Here is a 12,489-nt window from a genome sequence, read left to right on the forward strand (position 1 = left end):
CTACAGCCTAACCCTGACCACAAACCCTAAGGCTAACCTCACAGGTACCAACCTGACCCTAAAACTAACCTCACAGGTACCAACCTGACCCTAAAACTAACCTCACAGGTACCAACCTGACCCTAAAACTAACCTAAACTCAATCCACACCTTGGTCCTAAACTCAACCCCCGACACAAAACTGGAGTTCCACCACGTTAGGACCGGCCTTTGGTCCCCATTAGGACTACTGGTCTTGACAAGGTAGGTGTGTATAACCAGAAACGGTCCTAAATAGGTAACAAAAACAAGTACACACACACACGTACGCACACATATTTATACATACGGTTTGTATCATGTAGAATATTGGATTACTGTAGGACTAGGATTAGATACCACTGTTCTAAATGTTCAATCTGTGAATGTGTTTAAAAGTTAAATATTACACAAGACTGTATACATATGTAGTGTCTCAGATCTGGTTCAGACTGACAGTGAAACTCAGGAGTAATGTCTGCACTGCTTGTGTCCTCGCTGCTCGGGTCCACTGTTCACACTTTAAGATGTTTGGGTGGGATTAAACCCTTCCAGACCTGGAAACAACGCTTCACAATTTTGCTGCAGCAACGTCGGTAAGTTATTTGGCTTTTTCTCATAAAGTGACAAAAGTGAGCCCCATGTTTTTTTACAGACAGTTGTCTTAAATTTAGTCTGAAAATGACTTTATGAGCTGTTATTGTCCCAACATGGCCAAAAGATTTGTTAAAATGTGATATGTATATTAAGATTTAGGGAAAATTTGGATTATCTTTACATATTCTGAAAACAAAACATCATGAGAAAACTGTTGTCTTTTTATATTTGGTTGTCAGGTCTAAAGTCTCTAGATTTTTTATTTTTCATATTTTTATTCATATATTTAGTCTTTCCAAAGAACTATAGCCAATTTTCTGAAAAACCAATCAAACTATAACATACAGTTTGCATTACCTTCAATTAATGAAATAAAGCTTTCTTTCTTCTTGTCCACRAAGTTTGTTTTTCCTTTTTAATTATTTCATACATTTTAATACACCCAAAAATGCAATTTTCCATACAGTCTTGTTTGGTTATAAACTTRAAAATGTCAATAAACATTATTTTAAACAGTTTTGTAACCACATAAATTGATCACAGGTCACACGTTGAGTACAACCTCTGAGCACTGTTATCTATCCCAGGTCTCTTCATGTGGACAGCCCCCCTCACAAACCCACAATCACAACCAGCTATGTCCACGGCACCTCCTCTGTTTCTATGCTGTCCCTGACAGTGGGACAGAGTCTGGACGCCACAGTCCGACGCTGRCCTGACRGTGAAGCTGTGGTCTTCCTGCAGGATGGCATTCGCAAAAGCTTTGCAGAGTTTCAGCAGGATGTGAGTGTCAGYTTTAACGCTCTCAGCTTTTGATTTTTTTTCATCCTTTAACTAACATTTATCGATTTGGACATGGTTTATGTATTTGAAGTGTTTGTAAAATATTTGTACAGGTGGACAGGGCAGCTGCAGGACTGCTCGCTCTTGGCTTGAAGCGAGGCGATCGACTCGGAGTTTGGATGCCAAACACATACGAATGGATCCTTTTTCAGTTTGCTTCAGCCAAGGCTGGAATTATACTGGTCAGTGCATGAAATCTAAATATACCTAAAATGACTATAGTGTAGCTATTGTAGGCTCCAACAGCCATGTTTTGCCAAAGACTTCAGATGTACAGTGTAAATCAGACAGAAACTGAACCTTCAACAGACTGGGAAAGCTGGACTATTAAGGTTTTTTTCAGATAATCTTTATCCATTTGTACTTGGTTTGGTTAGAAATTATGCAGGGCTGTTTGTGTCATGGAAAACCTCCATTAAAACTGGTAAGATTTCAAACATTTTTTTATTGCAGGTGTCACTGAACCCAGCTTATCAAGTGGATGAAGTGGTCTTTACTCTGCAGAAGGTATCTGGTCTCATTACCCTGCAAACCTTTGTAAACAAACAGAATCTAAAAGGGATGTAAAAGCATGCAATATTTCTACTGATAAAACGTAACGATGATCTGTTGTGTTTAGGTTCAATGTAAAGCAGTATTGTGTACAACCAGTTTTAAAACACAAAACTTTTGTGAGATGCTGAGAGAGATCTGCCCAGGAATCGACACGATGCCGACAGGCATGATTAAAAGCTCCAGGTTTGAAAGATGTCAGATTTAGCAAATGTCGCTCATTTTGGGGATTAAGTGTAAAATATTGATAATGAAACCAGCAGAGACAATTTGTTTTTGGTCTGCCAGGGTGCCAGATCTGCGTCTGATAATTGTGACGGACAGCAGGCAGCCAGGGATGCTTCATGTGGAGGATGTGATGCAAGCAGGGGAGGGTCCACACTTCAAACAGCTGATGGAGCTGCAGAACAAGCTGTCCTTCGATGACCCCATCAACATTCAGTTCACATCAGTAACTTCACTGTTGCACCAGTGTATACTGTATACAGTATACTTGARGAATGACTGATTCYTAAAGTTTRAGACATATTCTTGTTTGATTGGTTTTAGGGAACCACTGGGAAACCAAAGGGAACCACTCTTTCRCACCACAYCATTGTGAACAATGGTTACTTTGTTGGTCTGCGGATGGGGTATGGATGGAGAGTAGGTTCACAATGATTTTTAGATCTTCAAAAAGAAAACTAATATTAGTATTTGAACAATCTAATTTGAATCATTCATAACCAGCCTCAGGTGCGACTGTGTGTTCCTGTACCTCTGCACCACAGCTATGGCTCTGTGGTTGCAGGAATGTGTATGGCAGCTCATGGGATCACATTAATTTTTCCATCTTCAGGCTACAACAGCCAAGCCAATTTAGAAGCCATTCAAACTGAAAGGTACTGATCTCATCATGATTATAGCATTCAGCTTTATCATACAACTAACATTCATTAAATGCTGTTTGCATCTTTTATCAACCAAGGTGTAATTTTGTTTATGGCACTCCTACCATGTACACTGACTTGCTGAGCCACGATTTACACAAATATGACTTGTCATCCATTGAGGCTGGTAAGTGATCTGAAGACAGTATTGTGATGTTTTGTTACATTTGATTTAAAGTGTTGCTCTGTTGTAGGTTTAATGGGAGGTTCTCCATGTCCTCCTGAGGTTGTGAGGAAACTACAAACAGAAATGAACATGAAAGAGATAATGGTGAACGAATATGGGCTCAAAATGTTAAGCCAACATTAAAAGCGTAGTTCATTGATATGGAACAATGAGCACATTGTCTCCTAAAAGGTGGGTTATGGAGCCACAGAGACAGGCCCTATTACATTTCTGGGATTCCCACAGGACAATGATGAGCTGAAGCTGAATACAGTTGGGTGTATCATGGCTCACACTGAGGTGAGTCTTCTTTCGCACACCATCTGTACTTCTACAGTTTATCACTGCAGTCAGGTGACCCGATGTCTGTCCTAACATCAGGCCAAGGTGGTGGACCCTGCTACAGAGGAGATGGTGCCTTTAGGGGCTTCAGGGGAGCTCATGATCAGAGGKAGCTCTGTGATGCACGGATACTGGGACGATCCTGAGAAAACCAGAGAGGTGATCTCTGAAAGTCGCTGGTACAGAACAGGGTAAGATGTTTTGTTTCAGCAAAGAGTGTAAAGTTTTGCGTCAGAACCGCAGGAGTCAGTACTCCTAAACATGCTGTGTTTGCAATTTTGATGGATACAGTGACACAGCGAGTCTGAACAGTCTGGGATACTGCCGCATTGAGGGACGTATAAAGGACATGATCATCCGTGGAGGAGAAAACATTTACCCTGCTGAGATAGAGCAGTTTCTCCACAAGCATCCAAAAGTCAAGGAGGCACAGGTGAAGTTTAAGGATWAKKWMSKWWKKKCKWMMTTWKKAAKRWWTMMWWMYAYWWWMYAYYWWWACARAGTAAATGTCAATGACCTACCTGTGGCTGCAGGTGGTTGGAGTTAAAGATGAGAGGCTTGGGGAGCAGGTGTGTGCCTGCCTCAGGCTCAGGCAGGGCCAAACCTCCAGTGCAGAGGAGATAAGAAGCTTCTGCAAAGGCAAAGTGAGAATCAAAGATCTACAAGTCTGAAATGTTATAAACCTGAACAAAMCTGGACAGTTTCTGCACAGATGTTTATTTCCTTTAGATTTCCCACTTCAAGATCCCCCACTATGTGATGTTTGTAGACAGCTTCCCACTGACGTCCTCAGGAAAGGTAACCACTCTTCTTTAATGGGAACATTTCTGACCTGTCATGATTTATCGTGTTTTTTTTTCCTTTTTTCTAGATCAAGAAGAACATATTAAAGGAAGACATGGAGAAGAAATTAGGTCTTTGAGATCATACTGCTAGCTTTCTGGGAATGCTGTTAAACACTGACTGGACCAGGATCTGAAATGAACTACTTTCAAAGATTCAAGCCTTATCTCGTTTTGTGCTGTTAATTAATTTTGCTGAGTTGACTTAAATTTTTGTTATTGCTGTGATTTTTGTATTTCACCCACTGTACCAGCTAAATGTGTTGTTTTTAGTGTCATAGAGTTGCTAAATTCTTGGGATTCCCAAAGTTTGAAACTTTCAATGGGACTTTTTTTCTTGGGGAATTAACAGGAATAATCTTGGAATTTAACTTACTTCAGACTGGTCATGATGATGACGATGATGCCTTTATTGTCATTGTACGGAGCACAATGAAATTACATTTAAGAACACCCTTTCAAGAAGACACACATGATAAAAACATAGGGGAACAGGTGATCAGGTCATTAACAAGGATTTTAAATATATAATGGAGAAAATAAATTTTACCCTAATCTTGCCTAGAACCAGATTTCATGCAAGTACATTGGAATTTTTCATCTCTAAGTCACACAATTTCTAGAACCCTGAACTATTTGGAGTATTTCAATATTCCTCATCTTAATTTCTTACCTCTTTTCAACACTTATGCCATTTTAGAGTGAAGAGCTGCGAAGAACATTTGCTATAAAACACACACATGCCATAGTTTTTATTTCTACTTAAAAAAATATTAAATACATGACTTAGTAAAAAATAAAAAAAACTAATAAGAACAACCATAACAAACCACAATCTGTCAATAAAAGATTTGGAAATCAACAAACCTCTGTGCTTTTTTTAAAAGGAAACAATTTCTTTAATAAAATTCATGGAAAAACTGCACCATGTTACCTTAATAGTCTTTATTTACTTTAACAATTCTGACAATTTAACATATTACAACGCTTGTCAACATTGCACAAAATTAAAACTTGTTATCGAAACACATGCCATACAGAATCTGAAATAAATAGGACTTTATTGCCAAGTGTTAATGTACAGTGAGATAAGCAAAATTAACCATCTTTATAATTTCTCCTGTACAAACTGGCTGTAGTGCTCACTTCAGTTATAGACTCCTACACCCAAAGTGATATCTCATAAATACTAACAATAATAACAATACTAACATTTGTTTTACACCTCAGAGTGAGAAGATGTGATAAATGAGGAAATAATGAGAAAAAAAAAAAGGGGGGGGGGGCAGAGCTGCAGACATCCTTTCAGTATGAAAAACAAAGCCAATATCAAAGCTGCCTGAAAAAAGTCAAATTCAACATTAAAGGAAAAGAAACAAAACAAAAGTACAGCAGAAACACTCCACTACAAAAAGGCTGCAAGAAACCAAAATTGTATTTGACTTGGAGTCTCCTTTACAGGGGGAAATTTGGGGCCTACGTTATGTCATCAACTCACATCAGATTGAGGTATTCCATGAAGCTTGAAGAGAAAACAAAAACTTTATATCATACAAAAAATAACAGCCAGTGGATGTCTACAAAGAAAAAGCTAAACTTTAGCAAAAACTTGTGAGGAGCAGCGTCTTAAAATCGGGATAGTTCAAACCTTTAGAAGTGTGTTTTTTTTTTTTTACATTTTTATAAACAGTAATCTTAATAGTTGTAGATAGCACTTACACCAACCAAAGTTCGGAGAAATGAGATAACAGCCAATTTAATCAGATCAAAATGGGTTGTTTCAATTTTCAAAATGCTCCAATTTTCATATCAGGTCATGTGAGCTCCAATTTATGTCTTTATACCTCTTTCAACTTCACATTAAATTATTTACAGAMAATTTGATGGTTWTTTGGGGGCGGCTGTGGCGGACTGGTTAGGGGAGTCGTCCTGAAACTGGAAGGTCGCTGGTTCGATCCCCCGTCCAGCCGTTTGAGTCGTGTCCTTGGGCAAGACACTTTACCCGCCTTGCCTACTGATGGTGGTCAAAGGGTCCGGTGGCGCCGGTGCATGGCAGCCCCACCTCTGTCAGTGTGCCCCAGTGTAGTTTGCCATCATCAGTGAGTGAATGTGAGTGTGAATGGGTGAATGTCTGTTTGTAAAGCGCTTTGGGGTKRGYAGGGACTTGAAAAGCGCTCTATATGCTCAGTACCATTTACCATATTTGGAAGCAGAATTGCTACCTGTAGCACTTGTGGTGCAGCCTGCAGAACCTTCAATTCTGGCAGGAATATTCCATTTTGACTAGAATAACCGTACAGCATAATTATGTACGAAAAAGTTTTCTTAAAACCTGAAAATTACTTTTAGTTCAGAATCACTTTATTGTTTTAGGATGGCTGCAAACCTCTTCAATATGAGCCTTACTTGGATTGGCTGTGAGATGACGGATCTATGCAGGATTACTGGAGACATTTAAAGAGCCACCTACAACAGATTTTAGTTTATAACCTCTCCACAGAACCCACTTCAAAAGAATCTGAAGAATTTTGTCAGGAGAAGAAGAGACAACCAGCTGAGATTTCCTCAGGATGATTTTAGCCACTAACAAGAAAAATGACTGCACAACAGCTACATGGCTTTGAACGATCAACATTCACATCTCATCAGTCTCAATCACACAGTGAACATGCACACATGTAAGGGTGGGAGAGCAAATAAGGATATTGCATTTTAAAGCACACAGAGATAAATTAGTTAATATGAACACGCTCATTTTTAAATATACATTCTAAAAAAAAGAAGTTTAACTGTGCAATTTCAAAGAAAACTAAAAAAAAAATAATGAAGCTGTGGTCTGCTGAGGCCCTTTCGTCAAAAAATATAGTGTTGGGATGAACTGCCTCAATAAGTCAGTCAACACGGGAGGAGACCGACTAAGASCACTGCATTGTAACAACAGTCATACAAGCACAGTACAGCTTTAGGCACATGCAAGAAGTGCTAGGAACACGTGCACAGCTGGCCGTGCACCCACACACAGACGCACTGAGAGCTGGAGGTAAGTCCATTGTTAAGTCAGGCCTCTCTCACCCCCCATCAAACTCGAAACATGCACTCCCACACACGTAAACATTRAGTCAGACTTTCTGTCACTCTTGCTCACACACAAAACACGCGCCGCAGCCCAAATGTCCTCTCTGTTGCCACGCTTCTATTGGATAGACGGACGTTTCAGCAGCGTTTCAGGTTGCCTGCGGACTCCTCACACACTTAAAGGCAGCATTCCTGGATGAGATATGACTCTGGATGAGGCCATAGAGGTCAGAGAGCTGGGGTCCAGTCCATTAACAGAGCTGCAGGTAAGACGTGTACATGAGCAGATGTGGGCAACGCAAACAGAATACCGTTATTATTTTTAGGGTAATAGTTGCGAACACTTACGATTTCTCAAAGTAAGTGGTGTGTAGAGTGTGGGAGAACTTGGTGGCGTTGCCGTTGATAAGTGTGCCCTTGTCAATCGAGTAATTCTTTCTTGCTGCCTGGTCTTTGGCCAAGTTCCTACAAGCAGCAAGTTTGGACTCCAAAGCCTGGCGACACAACAGGAAACAGACTCTGTGATTGGCATCAGCAGAAACTTTTCTCTTCCTATCGAGTGATCTACTCAAAATAAAACAAGTCAACAAAGACTACTGTATCTATAGGGCGCCAAGTGTAAAATAAAATGTTCAAAAATGTCACCAACACATTATTTAGCTCAATATCTGAGAGTAAAATCTTTAAAAAAATTTCCACTAACATTGTATTGTTATTTAGCTCAATATTCTTACATTTAGCTAAGTTTAAAAAAATGTTACATTTAAATGTTAAAATAAAATATGTAAATATTAAATCCTAAATCTATAGGGCGCCAAGTGTAAAATAAAATGTTCAAAAATGTCACCAACACATTATTTAGCTCAATATCTGAGAGTAAAATCTTTAAAAAAATTTCCACTAACATTGTATTGTTATTTAGCTCAATATTCTTACATTTAGCTAAGTTTAAAAAAATATTACATTTAAATGTTAAAATAAAATATGTAAATATTAAATCCTAAATCTAAATGTTTAAATCTAAAAGTTAAATGCAAATGTTCTGGCTAAATGTTGAAGTTTACATTTAAGTATTTCGGATGGCTATTTAGGATGCCATCATCTTGAGACGAAAGCAACCGTTAATGCTGCCAACTCCGCCCAACACGACATCAAACCTGCAGTTGCGATTGATTTAACTGCTGGTCCACAMGTACCGTACACATAKTGTAGTTTTCTATGAARTCATTTTGAATTTAAATTTTAAATACCATCTTCAGCGGCGTTAACTGCGTTAGCACTGTTAGCGGTTGCTTGTGGCGCCCTAACAAAAGCCAAGCACAAAAGCAAAGGATATGTTCCATTCTGAAATAATTAAACTTCAACAAAATACTTAAACTTTTAGCTACAGCAATTAAGATTTCACTTCATTTCAARATTAAGATGTAGGATTTAATATTTACATATTTAACATTTAGTAAAAATTAGCGAACAGTGAGCTAAAGAACAATAAAATGATAGAGGAAAAATMTTAACACACYCAAAGTGAMCTAAATGATGAAAATGTGTTAGTGACATATTTGAACATTTTATTTGACACTTGGTGCTGCGTATGTATCTTCACACAAACACAAATAAGAAATAAGTTATTCAGTTCAAAGGAATGGAGACCTACCCCAACTTTTCTCAGAAGGTCTCCAACTATATTCAGAGCTGAGATTCTAGCAGAAGGAGTGAGGGCAGAGCCTCCACAGCCGTTGGTCAATGCTAGAACAAARGCATTTAAATCAGAACAAATGCYTTTTTTTCTTCATCTGTATAAAAGTCAGAATGTGATTAATCTGCACCTTTTGGAGAAACAAAGGAGTGCTCTAAACTCTTTCCTACAGGTGTTGCAGGAAGGGACAGAGAGGCCTGCACKGCAGAGTCCATCTTGTCGATGTCTAAAGTAGGTGAGCTGGGTGCTGACATCCTGTCGGTATTCCTCTCTCGTACCGCCAGCTCCTGTCTCAGATCTACATGAGATAAGAGTACAACATACACTTCACCATCCCCCCACACAGTGCTCACAAAAATGCAGGTCGGTATGTTGTGTACCTCGTGCTTCATCTTTCAGTCTCTGCACAGAAACCAGGAGAGACTCCTTCTCATCTAGCTCACTCTCCAGGAAGGCATTTCTCTCAATGGCCTGGTTTAAACGGCTCTCAAAGTCCTCAAGAGAAACTATCATTGCCCTACAAATACAGAATGTATTTTAAAAACACTGCATACTTGTAAGATTCTGTATTTGTTGAATGTGTACGTCATGTTATTCTGACCTCTTGGCTCTTTCCAAGTCGTCATTGGCTTGTTCAAGTTCCCTCACATATTTGTATAGCTGCTCCTTGATGCTGCGGGTCTGGGTCAAGTCATCCTCCAACATAGATATCTGTTTGTAACTCTGGGCATACTGCTGCTCCAGCTTCTCCTGATGGTAAAAAAAAAAGCAAGGGGGCCAAGGGGTTAGCAAACATCGAGAAACCAGTACAGGAACATCTTGAATCGATCATTTGTACACAGAGTTACAGCAGTGGAGGAAGTCAGGGGAATCACAAGACAGTGAAAATGTTCAACATTATAATACTTTCAAAAGGCCTCATTGTTCCCCAAAGGGAGACACAATGGTGCTTTATTCTGGGCTTTAAAAAACAAACAGCTGTGTAATTAATAACACTGATGCACAAAAACATCATGTTTTCTCTGGTTTATTGACACTAATACTTATCTGCATTTTGTGCAACACCGAACCTCAGAGGTTGGGATATGTGAGGGGGGAAAAATCTTTATTTTATATGTACTAATGCTGGGCGGTATGACCCAAATATTATATCACAGTATTTTCCATAATTATACCYGTATCACAGTATTTGACYGTATTTTTCCTTTTCATCACAGCTAAGCTGGTAATAAAGTGTACAAAAATTCCTTATTGATTAGCAAACCATGGTCAGCTAAAGTTYCTCTCTTTCTGCAACACAAACTATTGACATTTTTTCCTTACTGTACCTCTGTGTCACCGTTTCCCTTCTCTACATGTCTTTTCTTCTTTGCCTGGTTGTAGACAGTAGTCACGCATTTTGTTACAGTCAGGGAGGAGAAGTGCTGAGCAAAGATCAGAATCGCGTCTATTTTTTTAATAAAGCTTACCAGCATGACTACCGTAAGCCTCCGTGCACCAGTCAAACTAATCTTAGTACACAACTACTTCCCCTGAGCTTTTCACATTAGAAGCACATTAACGTCTCCATATTAACGTTGCACATTAAAACTATCCGTGCACGTCACTAAAGAGGTGTATACTACATTCAGCGATGGCGAAAACAAGTGAGTTTGTTTTTAAAGTCAGTCAATATAAGCAGCAGGATCACCACCTGCTGCCAGTTATGGAGAAGGCTGCTCCATAACAATAACATTAGCTTGCTGATGTGCGTAGTGGTGCAGCGAGGAAAAGTGTTCTCTGTGAATCAGGTCACTGGTGCATGTGACGTAACGTTTCAAAAGTGTTCAGGCAATTTAAACTGGGATGTCCAGTATTCAGAAAATTCATATCATAACAAAAGTAAAAACAGTTTTTCAGTACGAACCGATCAGAGGCGATTGCTCTAAGACTGCAAGGGAAGCTCAGCTTCCCCTAAAATGTAAAAAAAGTAAAAATTAATAAATAAGTGATCAAATATATACTGTTGTGTGTACATGTCATTGACTAAATACGCACTACAACGCGCTCAACTTTTGTTCAGAATCAGCTTKTTTTCTCTGGTAACGACGCGGCTTTCCTCTCCCTCATTCCCGCAGCTTCACAGTGCTTTAAACAGTCGGACGCTGAGCTTCCACAGAGTTCAATAGTGAAGCAAGGAGTGCAGCGAAACGAGACGAGTCATTGGATAAATGCTGGGCTTTGTCCCGCCCACGGACGCTCAGCGTCTCTGGGGGTCAATGGGGCCGTGGGCTAGCCTCGGCTGGCTCGGACGCTCAGCTTCTGCATCATGATCGGATGATCTGTCTGAGGTTGAATTCCTTTTTGATTGACAGCAAAATGAGCGAATCAGCAATCTTTTGGTGTAAACATCCATGGGAGCAGGTTTAAATTTACACTCTGTTCTGAGTTGAACCAGAGACTTTCCTAATCCTCTCAGCTGCATTTTCTTTGTTTAAAAATGACTAGCGACAAGTCAAACTTTTATTTCTGGTGGGGTTTTTTTTGTAGCTGTTTGTGTTTGGAGACTGACGTCTATCATTCTTTCTGACTTCTATCGCAGTTTCTGTCCAGCAGGTGCTGCTGAACCCCTCCACCGTCACAAAGCACTCACAGGCGGARGCACTTCAAACTAGCCTCACGAGGAAATGAACGGAGGGTAGAATTTACTTATAAATAAACTGARACATTTTATGATGTAGACCGAAATTGAGCATCCCCTCTTTAAAAGACCAGCATCAGCCACTGGAACCGATACACCGCCCAGCTCTAAAACATACAAAATAAACAACTAGAAAAGTTCAAGACAGATGTAATATCTTTTTTAGTATGCACCAATACGTTTTACAGCATACTAACCTATAGAAGATAACAAAAAAAAGTGATGTCAGCAAGTTACCTTGAGGTTGGACACCTCGTTCTTTATTTTCTCATTTTCAGTTTGTAAATCTCGAAGTCGATGCTCAGCCTGGCTAAGCTGTGCCTCTAATTCAGCCTCCAGCTCCCGGCTCCCCTCCTGGAACTCCTGCAGTTCTTCTTGTGCATCCTGGAAACTATGCAGAGCAGATAATAAAAAACATCAACACATGAGCATTTTAAAAACCCTCCTCTTCATCTACCACACTTTTGTGAACTTTAGTTCTAGAAAGGTGACAGACATCTGTTCCGCAAAATGAGCAGAGGAATGTTCCAGTTTTTTTTRCCTCCCAAATGGACAAAAACAAACCCTTAATAAAGCTCGTCAGATTTTAACATATTTATAACCTCTTAATCCTAACTAACAGCTCAGTATTGTTGACATTAGTATTCTGAATATACAGCTCTGAGACAACAGCTGGAGGGGCAGATGACACAGGGACACATGTGACTTAGAGGATATTAAATAATAATAACAATAATAATAACAATAAT

The 12,489-nt window shown here is 39.4% G+C and overlaps 2 protein-coding genes across 5 annotated transcripts in view; one reads left to right on the plus strand and one right to left on the minus strand.

Moving 5' to 3' along the window:
• The first annotated feature begins 461 nt into the window (after positions 1–461).
• Positions 462–4,612, plus strand: LOC106529911 (acyl-CoA synthetase family member 2, mitochondrial). Of its 3 annotated transcripts, none has more exons than XM_014025451.1 (16): positions 462–614; positions 1,203–1,398; positions 1,512–1,640; positions 1,912–1,965; positions 2,078–2,196; positions 2,299–2,461; positions 2,560–2,655; positions 2,740–2,891; positions 2,978–3,066; positions 3,134–3,210; positions 3,298–3,405; positions 3,487–3,638; positions 3,739–3,880; positions 3,981–4,091; positions 4,160–4,245; positions 4,319–4,612. In XM_014025451.1, the coding sequence occupies exons 1-15, from the start codon at positions 493–495 to the stop codon at positions 4,205–4,207; spliced, it is 1,758 nt and encodes a 585-aa protein (XP_013880905.1). In that variant the 5' UTR covers positions 462–492; the 3' UTR covers positions 4,208–4,245; positions 4,319–4,612. The 3 variants fall into 3 exon arrangements, with proteins under 3 accessions (XP_013880905.1, XP_013880891.1, XP_013880896.1); XM_014025437.1 differs by having other exon boundaries at positions 463–614; positions 4,177–4,245; XM_014025442.1 differs by having other exon boundaries at positions 463–614; positions 3,352–3,405; positions 4,177–4,245.
• Positions 4,613–6,628: 2,016 nt separating this feature from the next.
• ndel1b (nudE neurodevelopment protein 1-like 1b) overlaps positions 6,629–12,489 on the minus strand; it is an 11,289-nt gene continuing 5,428 nt past the window's right edge. For both annotated transcript variants that reach the window (XM_014025470.1, XM_014025478.1), the window contains exons 3-9: positions 11,978–12,131; positions 9,662–9,810; positions 9,441–9,577; positions 9,191–9,358; positions 9,019–9,110; positions 7,713–7,858; positions 6,629–7,624 (exon numbers count right to left, since the gene is read on the minus strand). In XM_014025470.1, the coding sequence (XP_013880924.1) occupies positions 7,534–7,624; positions 7,713–7,858; positions 9,019–9,110; positions 9,191–9,358; positions 9,441–9,577; positions 9,662–9,810; positions 11,978–12,131 (937 nt within the window). In that variant the 3' untranslated portion in view covers positions 6,629–7,533. The remainder of the gene's footprint in view (positions 7,625–7,712; positions 7,859–9,018; positions 9,111–9,190; positions 9,359–9,440; positions 9,578–9,661; positions 9,811–11,977; positions 12,132–12,489) is intronic.

Source organism: Austrofundulus limnaeus, unplaced genomic scaffold (genome assembly GCF_001266775.1).
Source record: "Austrofundulus limnaeus strain Quisiro unplaced genomic scaffold, Austrofundulus_limnaeus-1.0 Scaffold4, whole genome shotgun sequence".
NCBI classification, from domain to species: domain Eukaryota; kingdom Metazoa; phylum Chordata; class Actinopteri; order Cyprinodontiformes; family Rivulidae; genus Austrofundulus; species Austrofundulus limnaeus.